Source organism: Lepidochelys kempii, chromosome 4, assembly GCF_965140265.1.
Source record: "Lepidochelys kempii isolate rLepKem1 chromosome 4, rLepKem1.hap2, whole genome shotgun sequence".
In the NCBI taxonomy this organism is placed as follows: Eukaryota; Metazoa; Chordata; order Testudines; family Cheloniidae; genus Lepidochelys; species Lepidochelys kempii.
The window spans coordinates 18,919,872-18,946,362 of record NC_133259.1 but is presented as its reverse complement, the minus strand read 5'-3'; the positions used below and the strand labels follow the sequence as shown (position 1 = coordinate 18,946,362).

Genomic DNA, 26,491 nt, shown 5'->3' with positions numbered 1-26,491 from the left:
TTCTGGTTCTGTCAATCTGTTTCTTCACTTCAGCAGGTGGGTATTGTAGTTGTAAGAATGCTTGATAGAGATCTTGTAGGTGTTTGTCTCTGTCTGAGGGGTTGGAGCAAATGCGGTTGTATCGTAGAGCTTGGCTGTAGACAATGGATCGTGTGGTGTGATCTGGGTGAAAGCTGGAGGCATGTAGGTAGGAATAGCGGTCAGTAGGTTTCCGGTATAGGGTGGTGTTTATGTTTATGTGACCATTGCTTCTTAGCACCATAGTGTCCAGGAAGTGGATCTCTTGTTTGGACTGGTCCAGGCTGAGGTTAATGGTGGGATGGAAATTGTTGAAATCATGGTGGAATTCCTCAAGGGCTTCTTTTCCATGGGTCCAGATGATGAAGAGGTCATCAATACACACCAAATACTGTCATCTAATACAGTGGGAAGATTTATATACACAGAGAACATGAAACACACCCATTGTTTCATCTTCTCTGGGTATATAAATCTCCCCACTGTATTTTCCACTGAATGCAGCCGATGAAGTGAGCTGTAGCTCACAAAAGCTTCTGCTCAAATAAATTTGTTAGTCTCTAAGGTGCCACAAGTCCTCCTTTTCTTTTTGTGGATACAGACTAACATGGCTACTACTCTGAAACCTATAGATTCATAGATTCCAAGGCCAAAGGGACCATTGTGTGATTATCTAGTCTGACCTATGTGTAATACAGGCCATATAATTTCCCCAAAATAATTCCTTTTGAACTAAAGAATATTTTTTTGTAAAACATCCAATCTTGACTTTAAAATTGCCAATGATGGAGAATCCACCATGACCCTTGGTAAACTGTTCTAATGGTTAATTAACCGCATGATTAAAAATGTACACCTCATTTCTAGTATGAAAGTGTTTAGCTACAACTTCCTGCCATTGGATCTTGTTATACCTTTCTCTGCTAAACTGAAGAGTCCATTATCAAGTATTCGATCCCCATGTAGTTACAATTTACAGTCACACCATATGGGAGTAAGGCATGCAGCCTTGCAAAAAAAACCAAAAAAACCAAACCCTATCTTCTTGTAATTACTTTGAAATCTTGTCCTGGAAGTTTTAATATTTGGTAACATATTAACAATTTTAACAAGAGTAGAGATTCATGTTTTAATCGTGTCAGCTGGATTTTGCAGAGGTCATTACATTTTCCACCTCAGATGTTCTTGTCAACTGCTGGAAATGGCCCACCTTGATTATCACTACAAAAGGGCTTTTCTCTCTCCTGCTGGTAATAGCTCACCTTAAGTGATCACTCTCCTTACAGTGTGTATGGTAACACCCATTGTTTCATGTTCTCTGTGTATATAAATCTCCCCACTGTATTTTCCACTGAATGCATTCGATGAAGTGAGCTGTAGCTCACGAAAGCTTATGCTCAAATAAACTTGCTAGTCTCTAAGGTGCCACAAGTCCTCCTTTTCTTTTTGTGGATACAGACTAACATGGCTGCTACTCTGAAACCTGTCATCTTAAGTGCTGGTTAAAAAATAATTATTAATTAGTATTATTATTAATGGATTTGAAGAAACAGGCAAGTCTCAATCACATTTCTAGATCCAAAGCCAATATAGCTCAGTCTAGTTAATGTAGTTAAACTGAAACAGAGGGGAGGAAAAGTATTCTTTCCTTTCTTTTGCTTTGGCCGTGCAGAATCAAGTCCTACGTTTCTACCTGCTTCACACTGCCCCAGTGAAGAGTATTTTCATTGCATGATTCATATTTAAAAGAGGTTTACAAAAGGACTGAAAATAGCCTGTGTTTGTTTACCTCAATCTCCTTGGAAGGAATTCCTTGTTCCAGTAGTCCACGTAACATTCGGATGACTGACTTCAATTTGGCTCCAGTATATTTGCCTGAAGGAAGCACTCTGACAATTGGGAGTGCAGAGAGCTCTTCATTTGTCACTAAAAGGCAATCTAGCAGCAGAAGAAGATTGATTTATGTGCACATATAAAAACAGCTAATGATAAAAGCGTAAGATGTGTTAACTGCATTAAAGTTTTTCAAAAAATCTTGGTTTAGAAAAGCACGTCATTCTTTATTCTTTCAAACACCACACAACTTGTTAATAATCAAAGTTTCCTTGACATGAGTTAAAAAATATCTTGTGACCACTGAATCATACAAAAAGTTTACTAGAATAGTTTATGTTGAAGTTTATTTTTCCTAAGTTAAAAAGCACTTTGAAGCACACATGCCATAGATATGATTTATGAATATGAATTCAGATAATGGAACATATTCCTGAACATATTCAAGATGCTAAAGATAGACACCCAGTTCTGCCACCCTTACTCATGTTGCGCAGAACCTTATTCTGGGAGTAGGTCCATTGACTTCAGTAAAAATGGCAAAATCAGACCCGAAGTAATGAGGAAAATGGTGGGAATTTAGAGTGTGGAGTCAGCACTCAATAGATGCCTATAGGATCTCAGTCCAATTGCACATTTCACCATATGTCCTTGCAGCTTTCGTAAAATAGCTATTATGGAAGGGAACTGGCTGCAGCTCTGACTATGGGCTCAATTCTGCAATCCCTTGCTCAGATGAGCATTCAGTGAATCAGTGGGATTACACCCTTGCGTGAAAAAGGGTTTACAAGCTTGAATTATTATGATCCACTCCGATGAGCTCTTGAGCATCCTGATTTCCCATTGACTGCTCTTCTCAGGACTGGGACCTTAACAATATTCAGAACATGTTCAAATACATTTCTGACATGATTACATTATTGTAATCCTCATTTTCCACTGATTGTTTATTTGTTCAAGTCCTTGCCTTTAGTTCGATGTTCCTGATTTATTGATTCAATAGGGAGTTCATCACTTCCCCATGTAATTTCATCTTCATCTGCTTGTCCCACCAGAGGTTGTTGAGGTGACCTAGAAAAGCAAAGAATGTAAAGGTTTCTCACTTCCTATCAGAACAATACATTTCCATTTTAAATATGAACATTTTCTGTAAACAGAAGACCCTACAACACATGAGATCGTTTAGAAAAGTGCAGAATTCTTAAATTTAGATCAAATTTATAAACGACAATAAGAAGAAATAAATATTTCATGTATTCCATAGATTCAACCAAAATAAGAGGTTTAATTCCATGATGATAGCTATTAATGTAATACACAGAGATTATGAATCATATTACATAATTCAAATGTAGGGAACTTTCTTAAAAAGAGAGAAACTCAAAAAGGATATTTTCTGGACCAATTCTTATTGTTGTTCCTTGAAGACAGAAGCCTTAGCTTCTAATTATTTTTTAGCCTTACTGAAGTCAATTTAAATGACATATTATCTATAACACACATACTGCAAACAAAAAGCTACATTAAAGAGCACGAAAGTTGCAACATCAAGTGCCCAAATATTGAGAAATGCCAGAATTACGTTTGCTCATGCAACTATGTGTGTGAGTGTGCGCGCATGTTACAAATGTAATTATATGATACATACAGACATGTTTTACACCCATTCACACATACCAATGACTTTCTAGTTTGATCTGTATCTTTGCAGGCAAAATGATTATACAAAAATAAACTGAAGTCTGGATTTATTTGAGAAAAACAGCCATTAAGCAGTTAAGTTTTCTGAAGTTTTCCTCATAGCAACACAGTGTAGCTGCCTTTGTTATATTTTACTTTATTATGCTTGAGTCATGACTGAAGATTCTCTCATTTAAGACTAGCAGGAGAAGAACAGAGGAGGAACCTTTGCTGTTAGGTTATTGTATGCATGTCTGCAAGGGACTCAGATACCATGGTGATGCTTGTGGAATAAGAACCTACGTAGCTAAAACATTTCTCCACAAAATATCCGCAGTGCAGATTCCTCACATTCTCAGAGCAGGACACCTCAATCCAGTTTGGCAAGGACCACCATAAGCCTGTCTGGACTTTGGACTACGGAAGGTGGCAGCTACTAGCAGTTTTGATGGTGATATTGATGGGGATGCATTCCCACACGGAAATGTCTGTTCATTCAGTCAGTTAAATCACAGTCAGAAAGAAGCAACTTTCAAACACTGCTGTCCTGGGCTGGATTCAAACAAGCGATCTACAGATGAAAAGTTTCAGCGTTGCAGCCATGTTAGTCTGTATCAGCAAAAAGAACAGGAGTACTTGTGGCACCTTAGAGACTAAAAATGTATTTGAGCATAAGCTTTTGTGGGCTACGGCCCACTTCATCGGATGCATAGAATGGAACATATAGTAAGAAGATATATATAGATACATACAGAGAAGGTGGAAGTTGCCATACAAACTGTAAGAGGCCAATTAATTAAGATGAGCTATTATCGGCAGGAGAAAAAAACTTTTGTAGTGATCATCAAGATGGCCCATTTAGACAGTTGACAAGAAGGTGTGAGGATACTTAACTTAGGGAACAGAGTAACAGCCGTGTTAGTCTGTATTCGCAAAAAGAAAAGGAGTACTTGTGGCACCTTAGAGACTAACCAATTTATTTGAGCATGAGCATCCGATGAAGTGAGCTGTAGCTCATGAAAGCTTATGCTCAAATAAATTGGTTAGTCTCTAAGGTGCCACAAGTACTCCTTTTCTTTTAACTTAGGGAAATAGATTCAATATGTGTAATGACCCAGCCACTCCCAGTCTCTATTCAAACCCATGTTAATGGTATCTACTTTGCATATTAATTCAAGCTCAGCAGTTTCTCACTGGAGTCTGTTTTTGAAGCTTTTCTGTTGCAAAATTGCCACCCTTAGATCTTTTACTGAGTGGCCAGAGAGGTTGAAGTGTTCCCCTACCAGTTTTTGAATGTTATGATTCCTGATGTCAGATTTGTGTCCATTTATTCTTTTGCATACAGACTGTCTGGTTTGGCCAATGTACATGGCAGAGGGACATTGCTGGCATAATGTGGAGGCAACTGGGGGACTATGCAAGCCAGGATCTGAATATTTTTTCATCCTAATTATGTTCCAGTAGTTGAGAAGCAAAATAGAGTCCTACAGCAAATTTGTACTGTTCATAATTCACGACTGATGGCCTTGAACACCCCACTTGACATCAGGTTCTATAGCACTAAATAATATCATGACCTCTCAGATAACATGAACAGACACAAAGCCATCTTATATCAACATGTCAACAGACAGATATATATATACACGGGGTTTGGGGTTTGCTTGTGCTTTATCTTCCCTCACTTCACCGAGCTGTAAAAATTATGTTACTCTTAAATTCCACTTAAAAAATCTCACCTTTCAGGCACTACTTTGTCTTCACAATGTTCTTCACAACCATTTATTTGTGTCGGCTAGTGAAGGAAGCATTTCAAAGTATAGTGAGTTATGTTGGAAGGGGACTGTACAACAAGCACACTTTTATTTTATAAACCAGAACAATGTTAACAAGTAAATTAAGTATTTGTCCAGGGTACCACACTGAAAGCATTATGCACTGACAATCTCTATTCTTCCAGGAAATCCACCCAACCACAAAATCCCCAAACATTCAGCCTCTGCACTGGGGAATGTGGAGCAGTTGGAGAAGTAAAATCATATCCCAGCCTAGAGCCCCTCCCCGGCTCTTCTTCCAGCTTCAGTCTCTCTGTGCTAGTAATGTTGGTTAGGGGTGTGATTTTTTTTTTTTTTTTTGCCAAAAGCCCTAGTGTGTGTACATCTTATTTTCTCCAGAGAACTGGTGTACGCTATACTGGGGAAAACACTTTTGGTGATATAAGCTGCATCTACACTTGGAGGGCTTGCCAGTATAACCATAGTGAAGACTAGGACTAGGAAGGAGAGATGGCCTGGCTCTAGTTCTACACATAATCAAATGTTCAGCATACTCACTTCCGAAACAATGCAGAGCTCAAATTCCATCAGGCGGAAAATCTGCTTGTGGCTCTGCTCAACATATAACTCAGTGACAATCCCCTGCCAAGTCAGCCTATACCCGTACCCATACATCAAACAGAAAGCGAAAGGACAGAGCACCTGTGAGTTTTTCCCCAAATGAAATATGTTGCATATGCATGAATAGAAGTAGAATACTCAAGAGAGGTAAGGAGCTTTTTAATTTTATTTTTTGATTAACAGAGCCCAGGCAGTGTAAGTGTAAAAAATGTCAAGAGCGACTCACAACTGAGACTAACTTAGCCCAGCTGCTGGTGCCTTAGCCAAGGGGAGTCTCTCTTTTAGATCCCCTACAGAGAGGTTACAGATCAAGGGCCCTGGTGTTGAGTCACAGTTGTACCTGGGCCGGAAGTACAAACAATGAGTGTACACTGGATAGGGGGATTCTATAAACTGGATACATTTGCTGTGGAGTCTGGACATCTATTAACTGATGCAACATAGGACAACATGGGGAAGTGTAGAGTGAAGGTGGTACAGAATCTGTTTGTGAACATTAGTTTTTCTGAGCAGAAAGGTGAAGGAGCCTCAGATTTGGACTCTTTACAGATACTCTGCAAAATATTTGAAATGCTCTGATTTTTCCTAACCTTCTATGAACTGAGGAAGCTTTCTGGCTAGAATGATTGAAATAGCATTGTATTGGCATTTTATTATCATTACACTTTTAAAAACTGTTGGCTTTCATTGCTTCCTGCCAGGAACAGCAAACATAAATTTTCTGGTTTGTTCTCTTGCATGGTTAATTTCTCACAATTTAATTATTATACAGTATTTCAAAAACTATTTCCATACTCTTGGTTTATAAACACTGTTTTCTGGAGGCCAATCAAATGGCAGTGACAGTTAAATTTAAAATGTTGATGAAATTATTTCCACAAATTCAGTGTGATCGAGGGAACGAGAAGTCAATGTAAATAGTCTAGGAAATCGGCAAATAAAGACACTGCCAATATCTTTTCATTTTACCTCTGGAAAGTCTTCAGGCAAAGATGACCCATCACAGTCTGTGTCTTCAGCTTTTTCTTCTGCCAGCTTCCCATTGGTCTCTAAAGAACCTGCTGGAGAAATACATTGGAAGACAGAGCTATACAGAAGTGATGTTATGGGTAGGTTAAGTGAAAATGCTCATATTTCCATTCAAATATAATAAGAAAAATAGTGCCTGCAGCTAAGAAACCAGAAAAAAATTGGTTCTAAGTGTACGAGACCTGACATTCATTCTTAACAACTCTTCACTGTCACTGCAGACCATAGGACTAATGGTAGATTACGGGCCTGATTCTCATTTACACTAAAAGTCCTTTATACCACTTTGGCAGTGTAAAGCAGCCTTAAAGTGGGCACAAACTGCACTGGCACCCAGTAAAGTTCCCTTTACATTGCCAGAGGGGTGTAAAGGGGCCTTGACATAAATATTAATCAGGCCATCGTACTTCATCATTCTTGGCACAGAATCAAAATTTGGGGTTGTTTAAATGTAGTTTAACTACATGCAAAAAGAAAAGGAGTACTTGTGGCACCTTAGAGACAAACCAATTTATTTGAGCATGAGCTTTCGTGAGCTACAGCTCACTTCATCGGATGCGTTCAGTGGAAAAACATGGTTATTTGTATCAGTTTTGAGCTAATGTACCTACTATAAAAGGATGGCAAGATCTTAACCCAGCAACATGAGTCTCACTCACAGTAGGACTAGGTCTACACCTGGATTCTAGTTACTTCCTATATTAATGAGCCATCATAAAATTGAACAGGATAAAATCTGACCTACTTTAGCTATGTCACTGCTGCTACATCTCTCAGGTTTAGCACACCAGCCGTACTGCTGTATACAATGGGTCAGATCCCAGCGGGTGTAAGTTTGGCAGTAATGGAACCACACAGATTTACACCAGCAGAGGCTCTGAGTCTATAGTTTTAAGAGAATGTTAATAGATGAAAATAGGCCAGCAAGTTCAGGAAGGAGCAGAAGGACAAGGGTTAAAATAGTTATAAACTGGTGAGTGGTGTCTCAAATCTGGTGACCACAGTAACAGCCACCAGAGTTTGCTTTAATTCACTGAACTATGTGCAAGCCCCCAGTGATACCTCACATGAGCAATTAGCAACCACTGTTCCCATAATCATGCTCATTTCAGTTGACGGTGATTATTCTTTTGTGAAGATAGAGCAGTAACGAAAAGGGAGTGCTGACTCTTGCAGCACTAGGAAGAAAGGAAACTATAAAATTGGCTGAAAATTAAAGGAGCAGATTTGCAAAGAAAAAAAAATTTTATATTTTTCAAAAATTGCTCTCACAATTTTGTAACCACCAGGGATGTAATTTGGGTGCCTGACTACACCTGCAAACCAAGACATCTAAACATAATCAGTTCTACCCACAAACAATTGCAGGTACTAATGCATACCCCAAAATTATTTAAAATAAAGACCAGATTTACAAAACCCGGACTTCACAGAAAGATCCTCTTATTAGACGCACCATCCCTTTAATTGGAAAAATTCAGTTTGCAAGCTACTTCCATTCCACCACCTTCTGTTAGCTAACCAAAAGCCCATTCAGTGTTCATTTCCTGGGTTTAGCTTTTTGATGGCTTATGGTACCTGGCAGATGGTCACCTTTGGTTGCATTATTGCGATTTAAGAGGTTCTGGGCTTCCTCGTCTACAACATTCAACAGATACTGGACAACGTCATTGTGGTCATCCTCATCAAAATAGTCATCCTCCAGTATCTCAGTTTCTAGAAAAATAAAACAACCAACATGGGGGAAAGGAATATAAAAAGATTAATGCTTATAAAGGAAGTGAATGACAAAAATGGGGCATCAAGCGGATATTCTATATATTCTCTAAGATACTAATAATTATTGACGCTCCTTCCTTGACTATGCTACAGAATTCCAACTCTGATCCCATGACTCCACTTCTCCTTCTCTTGGCAAATAACTCGTTTAGGAGAGAATACAGGACCAGAAAAACACATTATAGAAATGAATGTCAAATTTAAGATGTTCAAGAAGTTAAAATGGTCTTTTATTTTGAAATCTTTATTGCCTACTCGCTCTCCCACTCTTGAACTGAGGAGTACACAGATATTCAAATCCCTGCTCCTTACCTGAGTGATCACTGTTCTTGGAAAAATCGGATATCTGATTTGTAAAACCACTGGAGGGCATGTTTCTAGAATCAGTGAAGTTCATTAGCCCTTTTGCCTGATGAATACTGCTTACTGCATTTGCATGAGAAACTCCTATCACGCTTTCCCCATTAACCTAACAAACCAAAAAGTAGGATACGTTAGTTTTCTTTTTTTAAGGGCTTGTTGTTTGTTCCTCTAACAGCCCCATTCTAACAGAGCATAGGGTACTACTCAGGAGTGCAGGCACAGAAATGCAGCCTTTTCATGCCTCCTACTCCATTAAGAAAACACGATTTAATCTTATTGGTAACTTATGCTTGACATTTTTTTAAATTGACAATGTAACTGTACTATAACTTACAAACAAAATTAAGAAAAATGAAAATTAAGCCTGAATGTAAGGGGGAACTTCCTGACAGTGGAGATCAGTGGAGATTGTGGAACAGCCTACCAAGAGAGCAGTGCTGCTGCAATTACTTTCCTCTTCTTGTCCCTCAGACTGAGGCTATGTCTACACTGGCAAATGCATGACAAAACTTTTGTCTTTCAGGGGTGTTAGCCCCCATGTCCACCGAAAGACAAAAGTTTTGCTGTAACAAGTGCCAGTGTGAACAGTGCGTTGTCAGCAGGAGCACTCTCCGGCCGACAAAGCTAACCTTGCTCGTTGAGGGTGGAAGTTTTTTGTCAGCAGGAGAGCCGACAAACAGCGGCTACACTGCACGACTTTTAGCGGTACGGCTGTGGCGACACAGACATGACGCTAAAAGCTGTGTAGTGTAGACAAAGCCTAAGAAATAATTGTGAGGGATAGAATACTTTGCATTTATATTGTGTTCTCCATCCAACACTCTCAAACATTAATGATCTTAGCTTCACATCACTTGTACCTCTGTGAGGGAGGTGAGCATTACCTCCATTTCTCAGAAGAGAAAATGGAAGCAGAGAGAGATTAAATTACTTGGCCAATGTAACACACAAGCATTGTGAGGGGCTAGGAACAGAATCCAGATTTCTGAGTTACAGCCCTGTGCCTTGGCCACAAGACCAGTCTTCTTTCCTTAAATGCAGTTCTGGGCATTGGAAAAATAATTCCAAAAGCTTATGCACTTATTGATTCAGATCAAGTGACAGCGCTGTAACTGCACAGTTTAAGATACAGAAATTTTGCAAAGGAATATAAAGCAGCTGTGTTAAATATGGTTGCTTCATTTTATTTACCTTGGGGACATAAACATCAGGTGCTGTTTCTGTTTTGCCATAGTGATCTCCATGGGGATGGCCTAAACAAAAAAGAACAAATCGATAACGCTTTAAATAACAAAACGTTTGTAGTGAGCACATTATGAAAAAAGTATCAGAGGGGTAGCCATGTTAGTCTGTATCCACAAAAACAACGAGGAGTCTGGTGGCACCTTAAAGACTAACAGATTTATTTGGGCATAAGCTTTCATGGGTAGAAAACCTACTTCTTCAGATGCATGGAGTCTCCATGAAGTGTTTTTTTTAAGCTTGTGCCCAAACAAATGTGTTAGTCTTTAAGGTGCCACCAGACTCTTCATTGTTATTATGAAAAAAAGTTGTTTGGCAGTAAATAAAAATATTTATCATTTGTTATGAAATGTAATATACTTGCTTCTGCTGACAGTTATTAAAAAGAATAACTGAACCTAACTGAATGGTGGAATAGTGGGGTACTTAACTACACTCATATCTGAATGACAGCATTTTAAAATAACATTATGTTTGCAGAGTTAGGAGAAATAAGAGACCATAATGGTATAATAAATAACCAAGTCTCCAAAACGACCACTGTTGATAAATAGTAATACCAGTACAATATGAATTATATGGCACCAGGTGCAAATGTGTCACTTTAGAGGAATATTGTAAAGCTCCCACCTCCAAAGGTTTAAAATCTAAGGGCACGTCCCTGCAAACACGTATCTCTGGATGTAGTGTATACCCAAGTCAATGAGACTGCTCGTAGTAGTGTTTTCAGGACCAAGCTCTAAAGAGACAATGTCTAGATAAGAGATGGGGGATATGAAACAACAAAAATCTAGTGCAAGATATTAACCTCTCCTTTCTCTTTAATTGGTCATTTATTAACAGTGATGTAACCTCATGTTCAGGGCGACTCTAAACCTCTGACTGCCAGAAGCTAGGGTGGATCACTCCAACTGCCCTGTTCTATAGATTCCCCCTGAAGCTCTGTTATGGGACAATGTTGGAGAGTGGATACAAGGCTCGATGGACCATTGGTCTGACCCAGTCTGACAATTCCTATGTCACACTACTAGAGTAACACTTTGCAGCTAGAACAGCTCCAAACACACTTTCGCAATTAAGAAATAAATGATAATACTGTGGAAAGTGTTATTTGACCATTACAAAACTTAATATCACACTGTACTTTTTTCAGTGGGTGTAAGAGCTGTGTTCTTATTCATTGCCTGATTAAAAGATCTGCATCAAATTGTGTGCGCATTCTGAGCTGATTGATGAATAACAGAAATAGTTATCTTGTGTGAAACATAGTAAGAAGATTTCGAGTATAATTCTTTGAGTAAACAAAGTGTTCAGGTATTATCAAAATTTGCCCATCAATTAAATGGAGATCTTTGGTAGCCCAGAAGACTATACAAAACCTATCAAAGATATGAAATTAAAAAAACAAGACTAACAAAGGAATAAGGGAGAGCAGAAACTGATTCAACTTTCCTCCATAGGCAAAGTGATATGTAAACAATACCACTGGAAGCACCAAATTATTTGTGTTGTATGTAACAATGCCTATATATCACCTAATCCAAGAATTTTCTAAAGCTGAGTACAGAACACTCCATTATGTTTAAATGGTTCTATTCTATTTCTCAGAATCTGTGACATTCTGTATTGTCTCTTATCCATGTCCTTATGCAAAGTGGCTTCTTAAATTTGTTGCAGAAGTTTGGCAAACCTTATTTAAAAGAATACCATGTATCCTGTTTTTGACAGGCTTTTGTAGGCAAAAGATAGATATCACACTTTGGTTGTCATTGATAGAAAGCAACTCATTTGCAGTAGGTAACTAAGAGATCCTTACCATTAGCTTTCATTAACTTTGGACTTGAGCTAACAGAGCCCCTGGACTTTGGAACCAATGGGTGACCATCTCTGCGATAAGAAGAAATACACTATATTTTTGATTTGTGAAAAGGAACCATACGTAAGTATCTATATAAGGGCAATTTCTTGTTGACTATTGTGCTTGACATAGTTAAGGCCTATTTTCCTTGGACAGATTTGGAATAAGGTACCAAGAATATTCAATATCCCAATAATAGAAAGGTATTCACCAGATAATATCCTCGTTCATATCTACTTTCAGAAGAAGGAGAAAACTTCACCCGGCTAGGATTTCACCCCAGACTCATGTAGACAGGTGCAATCTAGTGGCCTCAGTCTAGGGCCTAAACCTGAGAACTCCTCAGTCCCTGCAGCACTTCAGAAAATCAAGCTTTCGGTGCCTGAAAGTTAGGCGCACAAAAGTAGTGGAAACTTGGTAATTCCTCTGCCTCAGTTGCACCATCTATAAAATAGGGATACCAATACCTATATAGCTACCTCTTTACAGGATTATTGCAAGGATTAAATTATTGATAGTAAAGAGTTTTGAAATTAAAAGGTCAAGGATGCAGCTGCTCTGTGCCAACCTGGTAGCATAATCTGAACCTACAGCCAGGTTTGCTGTGCCAGGGAGGATTGCTCCAGCACATACATGAACCTAAGGAGGCATAGAGCCAATGTGTGATCTCTTACACCACTCCCCCTTCCTGCTTCTGATGTAGTACGAGAAAGGTGTGGCTGGAGCACCCCTGAATTAGGTCAATCTTCATCTGCAATTTCCGTACTCTGTGGGTATCTCTACACTGCAGCTGGGAGTGAGCCTAACAACCCAGGTAGACCGACTTGTGCTAGCAGGGCTTGAATTAGTGCATTACAAATAGCAGTGTGGATGTGGTGGCTCGGGCTTTCAAGCCCACCAGACCCCCCTAGGCTTGAGAATCTGAGATCCAGCCCAAGATGCAGCTATTTTTAACACGCCATCTTGAGCCATGCTAGAGCAAGTCTGTCTATCTGGGCTGAGAGGCTCACTCCAGTTGGTACAACTTTGGGGGGAAAAAAAAAGAAAAATGTTGACAAATTTGACAACTCTTTCCAAAACAATTAGGTTTTTTTTTAAAGGGCACTTTGATCCACTTAACTTATTACTAAGGCTAAGATTTTGTCACAGTTATTTTTAGTAAAAGTCACGGACAGGTCACGGGCCATAAATAAAAATTCACGGAAGCCTGTGATCTATCCGTGACTTTTACTAAAAATAACTGTGACAAAATGGGGAGTGGGGGATCACAGCGGATTCTGTGACTTCCATGACCTCTGTGACATAATCGTAGCCTTACTTATTACATACTTGTCCTACCCTGCTTATTACATAGATGTCCACACACAAGATGTGCATATATCAAATTTAGTCTGAGAATGCCTCTTATGGTGCAGTCTGCAGCTGGACAATTTTAGCCTCACTATGAGCCCAATCTGATGAGATACCGAGCACGCTCAACTCCATTAAGTCAACAGAATTGAGAGGACAGAGCACCCTAAAGGATCAGGCCTTTAAAAAAATAGCTGCCATTATCACTCCAATTGGTTAGCTATTGTGCCAGGAAAATGCAGTTAAGTGGACATGGCTACAACTATGTCAGTTAAAAATCACATGCAGGAATTAGCTTCCACAGGATACCTTGTCGCTTTCAGCACCACTTTAGGAAGTGACATTTCCAGGGCTCTTTTGGCTTCTTTCAGAGTCATTCCCTGTGTGCTGACTCCATTAATATAATGGATGACATCCAACGTACGGAGACTTTCCTCGCTAGCAGCAACTGACCTTGGCTTTATAGCACTAATATACACCACCTGATAAAGGCTGTCATGACCTCCTGATATAGACAGACCTGTGCAGAAGAAAAAAAATCCTCAATCTTTTCTTTTACTAGTCAAGTGTGATTTTTACAATGGGACATTGAATAAAGGCATTGCACACAAGGGCAAGCAGCCATACAATTTTATATTACCCAGCTCTTCTTTATGGCATGATAATGTAATATCAGGCAGCAAATGAGGCAACACTGGAATCTTTGGTAACTCCAGAACACGTCCAACCACCAATCTGACAGTCTTTGGCGCAGCTCGAAGAAAACTGACTGCATCTGTGTGACCCATGTTAGTGACATCCATGTCATTAACCTGAAAAGAGAACAGCAACAGAAAAATCCTCATTATGGTTACAATTAAGACAGCCAATGATACTAAGAAAATTCAGCTGAAGTCCCTGTTATTTGTATTTCATATTAAATGACAAAATATAAATGTTATCAATGACAGCAACTGCAATCTATGAGGTTATCCATTTCCACGAACAAACACATTTAATGGAAAATGGTAGAAGAAACAAATCCTGAACTAGCAATGTCAAAATAGTAAATACATTACAAAAAAGGTTTAATATATACCAGTTTCCATAAAATGGAAGAATAAGCTTTTAGCAAGCCACGGCCTGAAAGCCAGACTCAGTCCCTAATCCACACTGGTTTATGATTTTATTCCTTACCTAAGGTTAAACGTTATTCCACAGGATTTAATTCCCCGATCTAGCAAAGACTGGCACGCATGCTAAACTCTATGTACTGTACTATGAGTGGTCTCATTGATTTTAGTGGAATTACGAACTGCACGTGGAAGTCTTTGTAGGATGGGGGCCTAAGAACGTAATTAAGCACATTCTTGTTCCACGACACCTTATAATGTTAGCATTTGCTTCAGTGTATTAATAGACTTTTTTATGTTCTGTTTACTGGAAGGAGTGTCACACAAGAAAATTTATCCAAGCTTACCTGAACAGTTCTTCTCTGAGACTAGATGATCATGATGGTCCCTTCTGACCTTAAAGTCCATGAGTATTTTGAAAGGAACCCCTAACTGTAACCTAAAAGATCGTATATACTGAGCCCAACCCTATCTATTATTTTACTGTCTGGAAGAATTACACAGATGTTAACAGCAAAATACATTTAAGTGGACACAGATGTTAAGAGCAAAAGGTTTAGTGAACATTTGTCAGTCATGTTCCATGTGTTTTATTTTATACTTATATTTAAGTTGGTTCAACAACTGTTATATTATGAATTTCAATACATGCATTTAGTTGTCAGCTTCTCATCCACACATTTGACTCCGCACACTACAGGATCCAGAATTCTTATTTTTCTGGTCCAAGGTTAGTTTGTTTCCTCTCTATTATCACACAGATCCCTTAATCTTGAGTTGGGTTTCACTATGAAATTCTACTCATCTCACCTTGATAAGCCGGTCTCCTGGTCGTAGCCTCCCATCACTTTTGGCAGGATCCTGAACAACGTCATGAATGTAACAACCAATGTTATCATTGCCTTTGGTCACTGTAAAGCCCAGGCTTCCTTTTTCTGATTTAGTCATGGTAACATGGAGTTCCACTTCCTATGGGAAAAACAGTGTTTTAAATAAACAGTGGTCTAGAATGTGGATAAATAGTGTATCCTCTATGAAACGTAGGGTCATCTGAATGAGCTGCATTGATTAAGATTATTTAAGACAACACACTTCATTAACCAATTTACTTAAATCAAATATAGGTTCTAATCCTGCAAACACATCTGTACTGAGGCTTATGTATTGAAATCAATGGGACTACTTATGCGCATAAAGTTAAGCATGGGCATAACGTCTTTTTTGCAGGATCAGGGCCATACTGAGTACATCAGGGATTGACAATCATTTTTGCGGGGGGGGGACGACCTCCACGCATTTTGGTAAGTCGTCACGGGCCACACATTTCTACTGTATTAATGGAGGGGGTATGGGATCTGGGAGGGAGTTTGGGTGCAGGGGATTGGGGTGCAGGAGGGGGTGTGAGGTGCAGACTCTGGCCAGGAGGCACTTACCACAAGTGGCTCCTGGCCAACGGCGCAGCAGGGCTCAAGCATGCTGCCTGCATGCCATGGCCCCACGCCGCTCCCAGAAGCGGCTGCGGCTGGCTGCTGCTGGCACATCTCTGTGTGCCCCTTGGGGAGGAGGGAGGCAGTTGGTCTCCATACACTGCCCACACCCACAAGCACCACCCCCACAGCTCACATTGACTGGTTTCTGGGGGTGCGCAGAAACATGGTAGCAGCAGCCAGCCGCTTCTGGGAGTGGCGTGGGGCCATGGCAGGCATGCAGCCTGCCTGAGCGTCCCACTGCGCCACGGGACTTTTAGCAACCCGGAGATCGCAAGGGGGCAGCCAAAGAGCCTGGTGGGCCGGACAGAAATGTTAGATGGGCTGTATTTTGCCCACCGCTGGAGTACATCAACTAGAATAAAACTGGGCACGAGAGGTGAAGATGCTCTCCTACAAAAGGATAAAATGTCAGGTTTCCATTACTAAACTGGAGTACTGTATTGTACATCTTGCTATTACACACATGCATGCCTTTTATATTATACATTTGTAATTTACATGCATTTTATGTTCTCTGTTTAGGATTGTGCTTTACTTGCACAGAAATTAACAGAACAAGAAGAAGAAGAAAGGATCAAAAGAAGAGATTAACAGTGTGATGATGAATTTAGCATTGATTTTTAACCCTAGAGAATTGCACTGATAGGCTTGTCTAAATGGTGCAGCAATACGTGGAAAAGGAGTGTGATTTCTAAGGTGCACCAATGTTTTGTGCACCAACTGGCCCACGTAGACTCTGCTAGCACACAGTAAAAGTTCCCTACTGTCCGTTAACATAGTACTGTTTATGTGAATATGCACGAGGGAACTTCTGATGTGTGCTAGAGGGGTCCCAGCATGCTTTAGAAATCACTCTCCCCCCGCCCCCGGTAACATGCTTGTGTAGGATATCCCTTTGTAATGGACAGTGCTCTGGGTTGCAGAGAGAAAGACCTGTCTCTATTTTCAGCACTGTTTTTCACTCTGTGAATTGACAGGGAGCGAGAGATGGAGGTCTTTGTGCTACACAATAGCGTACTCTGGGATATGAGGCAGCGATGTCAGAAGGTTCTCAGAAAAGTTTGATGCATTGCCTCTGTGGCCAAAAGATGTGTATCTGGGGGACAGACAGATGTAAAAGCAGAGGAAATGAATGGGATTACAAGGGCTCCAACCAGTCCGAGGGTAACAATGGGGAAAAATATATTGACAAGTAAGAAACTTAGCTTCAGAACATCATCACTACATAAAAAGAAAAGGAGTACTTGTGGCACCTTAGAAACTAACAAATTTATTTGAGCATAAGCTTTCGTGAGCTACAGCTCACTTCATCGGATGCAATTTGTTAGTCTCTAAGGTGCCACAAGTATTCCTTTTCTTTTTGCGAATACAGACTAACACGGCTGCTACTCTGAAACCCGTCCCTACATAGTTACACACAGTGCCAAATCTTCAAAATATGGATTCAAACTGTACCTAAGAAATGTGTGCGCCCATCCATAATATCCACAGGGCAATGGAGCATTTAACTACCCAAATTGTATGTATGCACAGGCAGTTATACAATCTGCACAGTTTTAGAGTTTGATTTGAAAAAAAAAACACCCTGTTTTTTATTTAAAAGAGTAAGTAAAACATTTGAATCTCTCAAGTGCCTCATCTATAACACATCTAGGGACACTGTCTTAACAATAATGCCATTCCTATTGTCACAAATGGCCGGGCCACCTTCTATAAGTAGATTGTATAAGTGCCTTTTGCAAAACACATCCTCAGTTAACTATACATTTAAATTAGGGTAATTGTTCTAAGTAAATATAAATAGGATGCATTTTGTTACGGTCAAAACCATGGCTAAATAAAACCCCAAGAGGCACAATCTTTAACACATTTATGGCACAGAGAGAGAGAGAGAGAGAGAGAGAGAAAGTAATTACTGGTTCATATTCATCAGCATGTTTCTCAAATTGGTTGAGCAGTGATGTTATTTTCTCTCTTTGTGGAACTAGCTCAGAGGTGGTACTGATGTAGGCATCATCCATTAAACCAGGGGTAGCAATCTCGGTAATAGTTCTACAACTTGGTATTGGTGGCAAGTCCAGTGGTAGAGGAGATGGAGGATTACTATGAGAAGACAGGGAAACAAGAGTTTGAATGGTTTATAATATTTGAGGCAGACTGTGTTGCTTACATGATTAGAGCTCTGCAAAGACACCATGCTTCACTTCACAGGTATTCATGTGTAAACTCTGATATTTCTGCAAACATTTACAAACTTGATACAGGGGTCAAATTATACCATCCCTCACTGCCAAATCAACACAAGTCTTTGTCCCGATAAAATCTAGTCGTTTTCACACCAAAGTCTTGAATTTTTATTAGTAAGCCATATCATCCATTTTTGCAGACAAATTCCACCCTTTTGACTGTTCCAGGCTTGCAAAATCTGAGTATTTATTTTTGCAAAATAAGTAATATTTACAATCATACCTGTCCTCAAACTCTGGCTTGCTGGGAGTCTCATGAGCAGAGTAGTAGATGGTACGAATTGCTTCTTCCTGGCTACAAGGATTTTCATACTGAGTGTGTGCTGGAGCCATCATTTTGTCTAGAGTTTGGTACAGCGCAGAATTCCATCCAGGGCTTGCTATCTGTGTTGGGGTCACCACTACCTCTTCTTCACCACTCCCACTGCTGTCACTGTAGCTGTCTCTCCTAGAAGGGGATTTTAGTCGCTTCTTGCTCTTATCGGTCACTTCATTTTCATCTGAGCTGTCACCTTGATCTCCCTTTGACGCACCAGAAGTTTCTGTGCTAATGTCTGGAAATATTTGTTGTGGGGAATGTATGGGAGTCTGCAACAAATGTAGAAAGAATGAGGAGTACTTGTGGCACCTTAGACACTAAAAAATATATTTGAGCATAAGCTTTCGTGGGCTAAAGCCCACTTCATCAGATGCATGAAGTGGACATCTGTTAATCAACAAATGTGATGTTTAAGAAATCAGACTCTGGCTATAATGGTCATTTATTCATTTTAGGTTTGGCAGAAATGTGTAAAGAATGCAGAAATAATCAAACACGTTTAATCAAAGGTTAATTGTATTTACTTCAGAAGTCAGCACAGTGGACCAAACTCAGCCCTGGTATAAACTCCACAGAGTTCAGAGTGAATTTAACTTATTTTCAGTAACACAACACGTATGTAATTTTCAAACCTGTGTATCTAGGCAATTTCAAAAGCACTAATTAAAATGGGAGTTGCGGGTGCTCAGCTCTCTAAGAAACTGAAACTGCCGGGAGGCACTGAGAGGCAGATCCTCAGCTAGAATAGATGGTCAATGACAATTTACACCAGCTGAGGATCTGTCCCCAAAAGTTTAAACATTTGGCTCCAGTACCATTTCCCAAAAAACTGTGTAATCACACTCCCATAAACATGATGTACCAATCAATGATGAGTATGGAAGCTTTGACAGTTCCATTTATTCATCCCATGGGAAACCTGTAAGTTCACGTACTCACCCACCCCGAACACCATCAACCGCTTTTCTTTACTTTAATTTTCTCCTTTGTTCCTCTTGCCCTTTGTTCAGATTTGTATTGAGATGTCCACACACAGGATACAAATCTGTTTCTATTGTCATGTAAGAACAGTTTTTATCTGGTAAACAACAATAAAGTGACTTGATTTGAAGACTTCTTCCCAATAATTTTTTAAATTGTTCTTTATTACTGAAAGCTACTCTACTAATGTGGACTCCTCCATCATGGAGTTCCGATTTTTTTCTGCTGCAGTATATACAGTCTAGTTTCCATCGACACTAAAATATTCTAAAATGGCATTGTGCTCTTTGGACTGATTTGATAGAGCCCTTTTACAAATCCTCTTTGGGATCATGTATTTTAACTCAGAAAACAGGGCTGAGTTTTTTCCAGCTTGATGTACAGCAAAACTAAACTATAAATACTTGTTGTTATTAAATGGCAGTTTCATGACTAATTCACCACACATCTCACCGAAAATGTAACCCTCGGTGAAGCCAACTTAAAACTAACAATCAACATTTCCAAGGAAAGTGTAGTTATAGTATTTTAAGCCATTTAGGAGCCTTTTTAATAAAAAAATGTACTATTGTAAATGTACAAGAGCCTTGTATTTTTTCTTATTTTTATGAAACAGGCTGTGTTTCTATCTTGTGGCTTAACACAGCAAACACATTGGTATGATCCTGTATTCCCCTGCCACCTCTCTTCATTTTTCATTTACACGTGCAACCAATGTATTCTGAATAAGCAAAACTTAATGATCATATGCCATAGGCCTTACCAACAGAGAAGGATCAATTTCTGGTAGTATACCAGGTGGTGGCCTGCAAAGGAGGAGAGAGACTTCTGGGGATGTTCCTCTGAGTGCTGAGATGACCTCCTATAGGTACAGTTGATTTTGTATTAGACACAGGTCCCACTTGCAAGATATCTACTACTGACAAGTAAGGCTATAGAGAGAACTCTAACCTGCTGGGATAGTCCTTTCAACGAAGCCCCGTTCACTTTCAGGATGACATCCCCCACTTCAATCTGCCCACTTTCAGCTGCAGGCTGCCCAGGGAAGAGCTTTTTAACCCTCACTATGCTTGAGCCCAATTGCTCCAGAGTAAGGTTGTCTTCACGACAAAAACTGAACCCCAGGCCCGAGCTGTTCTTCAGCAACTTTACCTCAAATGTGTTGTCTGGAAAATAAACAGAAATAATAGACTACTCTCTTTTCCTACAGTACCCTCTCCATGAAGGCTGCTTATTCAGCAATAACAATCAGACTGCATCCCACCAACGATCACACTAATAGTTTGGGGTAGGGGGTTACCATGTGTAAAAGTTTTGTAAGGAATCCCTGTGTATGATCGGTTTAGACAAAACATGCCATAATTATTCATGGTTTCTTTCCCTGCTGTTCTTCTCTTGGAAATGTCCACACTGCTGTATGTTATCCCCAAAACAGTAGTACCCGGGAGAAGCTCAGAGAACATTCAGGAAGGATGTAAGGGCATTATGCTGTAGAAATAATTGAGAAGTATAGAGGAGGAGGAACATTCTGGAGGTTGGCCATAATTAAGACTACGATTTAATGACAGATATTTTTAGTAAAAGTCATGGACAGGTCACAGGCAAGAAAAAAAATCATGGGCCCGGTGACCTGTCCATGACTATACCATAAATACCCCTAATTAAATCTTGGGGTGGGGGTGCAGCGGCGGAGAGGGGAGCCCTGGGGGGGCCCGCGGCACCAGCTGCTGCGGGGGAGAGGAAGCCCCGGGGGCCCGCTGCCGTGGGGGAGCCCTGGGGTACCAGTGGCTGCTCAGGCCACTGGGGGCCAGCCACTGATCCGGCTGCTCTGGGACCGCTGCTGAGAGTCGCTGAGCTATGGTTGCTCCTGCTGCCCCCGGGACCGCTGCTCAGGCAGTCCCCAGGGCCAGCCGCATCAGCTGCTGCTTGGCGCCTCCAGAGCAGTGGCTGGGGCTGCTCCTGCAGCACTGGTATGACTGGCTGCAGGGCCGCCCAAGTGGCTGGCTGTGGAACCGCTCCAGCAGTGGCCGGCGTGGCTATCCCTAGGGCCGCCTGAGCAAGATTCAATCAGGGCCCAGGGCCCACTGGCTGCTTCCTAAGTCACGGAGGTCACAGGAAGTCATGGAATCTGTGTTAAACACGGAGCCCTAGCCATGATCTATTACAGGAAGTAATGCCCTTCGTTTCAAAGGGGACCACTATAAATAGGTTAAGGAATGGTAAGGGAAGAAACTATTTAAAAAGCTGCTAAAATAAATGACTGAGACACCATTACAGGAAATATTCAAAAAGCATTTAACAACATGAAAGAGAATCTGTGTTGTACACAATGCTTGGACGTGGTCACTGCCAGCCCTAACTTCTGTGATTCTTTTCACTGAAGGGTCATCTGGCTGTGAGAAAATGGAAGGTTTTGGGGACGCTCTAAAGCTCAGATAGTTGACCTGACCTTCAGTGACAAAGCTGTAGTCTTTGGTATTTGTCATTTTTCTCTCTGGTTTGTTCTGGGGCTCACTTTGTCCTGCCTCATTTGGAGGCGTGCACTGTGGTGTAATGGGAGCATGAACTTTGTTGGCCACTGGAAGCTGCCCCTTCTCCAGCAACAGATGCACTACCTACACAAATACAACATATTCAAATTAGTTAGCACAAGCCACAAAAATACCACATTTTGCTGTACAGGGTCTAGTCTAACCTGTTCTGGGTAACTAAATTACACAGCCATAAATTCTACAGATTCATAAAAAAATCCCCCATAAATCACTGTAAGTAGCTCATTAGTTTGTTAGGAACTGCAAATGGCAACAACATCGACAATAATAGAGAAACAGAGCCACAAGATATCAACCAGACAGCATTTAAAGTAAATTCAGATCCCCCTGCCCCAATATTATGAGGCGTGAGGGACAATTAAAAAATGCCACTGACTACATTCTTCATACATGGGTCCTGCATCAAGGGAATCTGGAGGAAAAGACAGTTTACAATATGTACTGGTGGCATTTTACTATTCCAGAGATTTAATATTTGTACATGCACTTCCATGCATGATTAGCTAAGGGCCAAATTCTGATATTTGAAGCAGCTGCCTTATGCCATGAATAGTGACATTCACTGAAATGGCACCACATTGGAGCGCGGTGCTACTCAACATGATTAAGTGTATCAGGAAGTGGTCCTAAGCAAGAAAGTGCACAGTGGAGAGCTCCCGTTGTCAGTTTTGTCTACTGTATTTTTACTCATGATAAGTTTATTTACCTAAGACAGGAGAAGAATATTATATTACCTGGCCAGTGTTTCTCAGTGTTTCCACAGCTTGTTTATGGGTAGCACCTTCCAAACTAATCCCATTGACAGAGAGCACACGATCACCTAGGAACAAACAATGCATGATTTAGAAGAAGGAAGAATGTAATAAAAAATTAATTCATATAGAACACGCTTATAATCCATGCAACAGTGATCTGTTCATTTTTCAATGAACAAGGGCAGTGACTCGGGCAATTCCCCATGCACTGAGAGTAGAATAGGGCTTTTTGTATCAGAAGTGTTCTGTAACTGAATTCCAACCCCAAAATCTAGGACCATTTTAATGCTCAAAGCAATGCTTCACTGAGAAATCTGGGGAGAAATACAATAACCCCTCATCTAACTGTGGGACTCCACTTCACAAAGAAGACTAACTTAAAAACAAAGACTGTCAGAGCTATTACAAGGATTTTCTGTACTGAGATACTTAGCATGTCAAGCGAGGAGGTCACTAATTGCACAAAGCCTCTTTCTCCTCTCTCTGGGCATAACCAGAGCAATTTGCTCCATTAAAGTGGAACGCATTAGAACAAAACACTGACTAAAAAATATTTTGTCATTTTTTTTCTCCAGTACGGCTTCCATAGTTTCTTCAGATACTGCAATAGTCCCACACTTTGTCTTCCTTTCTTATCTCCTCATTGCACAGCTCTGTCAAATTTATAAACTTAGCACTTATTAATCCTTTAAATGGTCAGAGTGCTTTACAAATTAACCCTTACACCATCCATGTGAGGGAGAGACTCAGGTGACGCGCTACAGAAAAACCTCAGAGAGGTAGGTAGTTTCCCATTGACAATATAGACCCATAAAGAAATTACAAGTAACCAAAGCCAGGCAGTCGGTAGACCTCTGGAGTTCTTAGGTCCTAGACCATGATGTCTCTCCAAAGCCTACATAAAGTCATCTGGATTTCATTCTACTGCTATTTAAGAAAACTTGTGGAAAGAGCAAAGTATATACCTTTCTGAAGTCTACCATCAGCCTCAGCTGCTCCCTTAGGAATAACGGCCTTCACATAAATGCCACCATGTCTTACACTGGTGTTTATGCCACCCTAAATGGAGAATAAATAGGTAAAATGCAAACCTTTAAAACCTTAAACAGAAGATCTTAGATCAAGAAAGGTAAACAATCCTTAAGAAACTCAGGAAGCACTCAAGCCATCAGCATGTAAAATCAGCAGCCAACTTATTGTAAATAAAATATTTTGAGATCCATGCAAATCATAACCAGTTGGGGTGGATGTGTGTGTGTGGGTGGTGGGGTGTGAGTGGGGTGGGGGTTAAAACTATGAGGCTCAAATGCAAACCTTTCCAGTAAAACAAGCGTCCTTCAAGCAGAACTATGAAAGCACTAGAATCTGCATATATGAGTGTGGAAAAGCTAAGTGTTGTTTGTGCACAACATGCATCAGCTGCCAAAATAAAAGATGCATACATGCAATATCCTAGTTTTGTCCACCCTCATTAAAGTAATGTGAAACTAAACGGTATTCTTCTCTCTCAGGTTACAGAAAGCTGTCTTGAAAGCAAAATATATTGAGGTAGGAGGTGCCATAAAGATTTGGGTTGAAGGTCTGCTTAGGTTTCAGACACTCAGCCTACTTGTTTAATGCATATAGCCATCACCACACAGTTCAGTGTTATTTCAGGGATTCCCCCAAACTTTTAAAGGAGGAGGAGGAGGAGCTAGCCCACAAATGATCTCCATGTGTTCCCCAAAGATCCAATTGTTTTAATATTACTTCCGAGTAAGCTAAAGGTTGACAGTAGATTTTAGAACAGTGCAAGGATACAGGTGGAGGCAGAAAATGATAAAGTGAGATATGGCGACCACTTGTTAGTCCTTGCACTGGTGACCGTTGGCAGCATCGACAAAGTCACTGGAATAGCAGGATTGCTGCATGTCAACAGCTAAGTCGTCATTATACTACTGCATAATTTCACCTTCATTCATCTGTCATAGTGAATCTGGCTCCAAATCAATAAGTGATAATTACTACAATTTCTTTAGATTTAGAGCATGTTTTCATTTACAATTCATAGGCAAAGTTTACAATATGTAACTGAGCCATAATCCAGACTATGGACCAAAGAATCTGTAGTAAAGATTCCCCCCCACCCTCAACTCAACCTTACAGTCCTTTATCTAATTCTCCTGCCAGGGGCCGCTTGTAGTTAGAAACCACTAGGTATTGCCTTCAACTGTTTAAGATATTTAAGAAGAGTGCACTACCTATAGCTAAGGCTACATTTTAGTCACGGGTATTTTTAGTAAAAGTCATGGACAGATCGCAGGCAGTAAACAAAAATTCACGGCTGTCACCTGTCCTTGACTTGTACTATATATCCCTGACTAAAACTTGGGTGCTCGGGGGGGGGGGGGGGGGAGGAGCAGCCCAGGGGTGCCGCAGGTGCTCTGGGGGGGCAGCCCGGGGGGTGGCTTGGGACCCCCACTCGTGCTGGGGGGGCAAAGGGGGCTGGAAGGCTCCCTACCAGCTCCTGGAAGTGGCAGACATACCCCTGCAGCCCCTAGGCGGAGGTGTGACCAGGGGGCTCCGCACTCTGTCCCCTGCCCTGAGGGCCTGCTCTGCAGCTCCCACTGGCTGGGAACCATGGCCAATGGGAGCTGTGGGGGAGGCCCCTGTGGGCGGAGGCAGCACGCGAAGCCATCTGGCCGTGCCTCTGCCTAGAAACCAGACACGCCGGACATTCCCAGGGAGCCCCCCAGAGGTAAGTGCCGCCCAAAGCCTTCGCCCCCTCCTGCACACCAACCCACTGCCTCAACCCTGAGAGCCCTCCCACACCCCAATTCCTGCTGCTGATGGGAGGAAGGGGTGCGGTGGCCCGAGACTGCCCCAGCAGCTGCTGGTGCGGCTGGCCCAGGGGCTGCTTGAGCTGCTCAGGTGGCCCTGCACTGGCTATGACTTCCGTGACCTATAGCTACTGTTTGTGGGTATGGCACACCCACTATCACAATTTCTGATCTGAAAACATTAGAAATTGCTCCAGTGATGGCTAAAAAGTGCATAAAAGATTGCATTAGGGATGTAAAAAGGAAACAGCTTTATTCTGCTGTCCTCATCTTCAAAGTAACATGCATTAAAATCTGCTAGACTTGAAAGAAGGTGTCCGGATCTATGATCTATTTAGAAAATGCCTACATCTGTAATACAGTAAATAGCCACTGAAACTGCCTCTCTTTTGAACTCTATTTAATATCTGCTCACTACTACCAGCGTGCTACTGTTGACATTCAAATTGTTTTCAGAATTGGGAGGTGAATCAGTTAGACTAATCCTTGAAAGTTAAATTGTCTAAGAACCAAAAGGTGTTTTTGACACCTACAGAAACACAAATGGAATGTTGGTGATATAATGATATATTATTCACCATGCCTTTAAAGCAACATTGTCAAGTAGGTTAGGCCTAAAATTTGAGCCAGTTTACAAAACATTATAATCGGGTGTGAAGCTTTTAAATT

General features: G+C 40.8%; 1 protein-coding gene across 12 annotated transcripts in view; it reads right to left on the bottom strand.

Annotated features, from left to right (window-relative positions):
* PTPN13 (protein tyrosine phosphatase non-receptor type 13) overlaps nt 1-26,491 on the bottom strand; it is a 186,926-nt gene that overhangs the window by 9,419 nt on the left and 151,016 nt on the right. For 7 of the 12 annotated variants that reach the window (XM_073340606.1, XM_073340604.1, XM_073340596.1 and 4 more), the window contains 18 exons: nt 23,969-24,062; nt 22,983-23,068; nt 22,146-22,311; nt 20,648-20,862; nt 20,460-20,558; nt 18,620-18,984; nt 18,067-18,253; nt 15,471-15,629; nt 14,189-14,360; nt 13,858-14,068; nt 12,157-12,227; nt 10,290-10,351; nt 9,048-9,204; nt 8,535-8,672; nt 6,897-6,988; nt 5,271-5,326; nt 2,819-2,922; nt 1,808-1,956 (listed from right to left, as the gene is read on the bottom strand). In XM_073340606.1, the coding sequence (XP_073196707.1) occupies nt 1,808-1,956; nt 2,819-2,922; nt 5,271-5,326; nt 6,897-6,988; nt 8,535-8,672; nt 9,048-9,204; nt 10,290-10,351; nt 12,157-12,227; nt 13,858-14,068; nt 14,189-14,360; nt 15,471-15,629; nt 18,067-18,253; nt 18,620-18,984; nt 20,460-20,558; nt 20,648-20,862; nt 22,146-22,311; nt 22,983-23,068; nt 23,969-24,062 (2,583 nt within the window). Of the gene's footprint in view, nt 1-1,807; nt 1,957-2,818; nt 2,923-5,270; nt 5,327-6,896; nt 6,989-8,534; nt 8,673-9,047; nt 9,205-10,289; nt 10,352-12,156; nt 12,228-13,857; nt 14,069-14,188; nt 14,361-15,470; nt 15,630-18,066; nt 18,254-18,619; nt 18,985-20,459; nt 20,559-20,647; nt 20,863-22,145; nt 22,312-22,982; nt 23,069-23,968; nt 24,063-26,491 lie in introns of those variants that run through there. The other 5 variants (XM_073340600.1, XM_073340608.1, XM_073340602.1 and 2 more) reach the window with 4 other exon arrangements.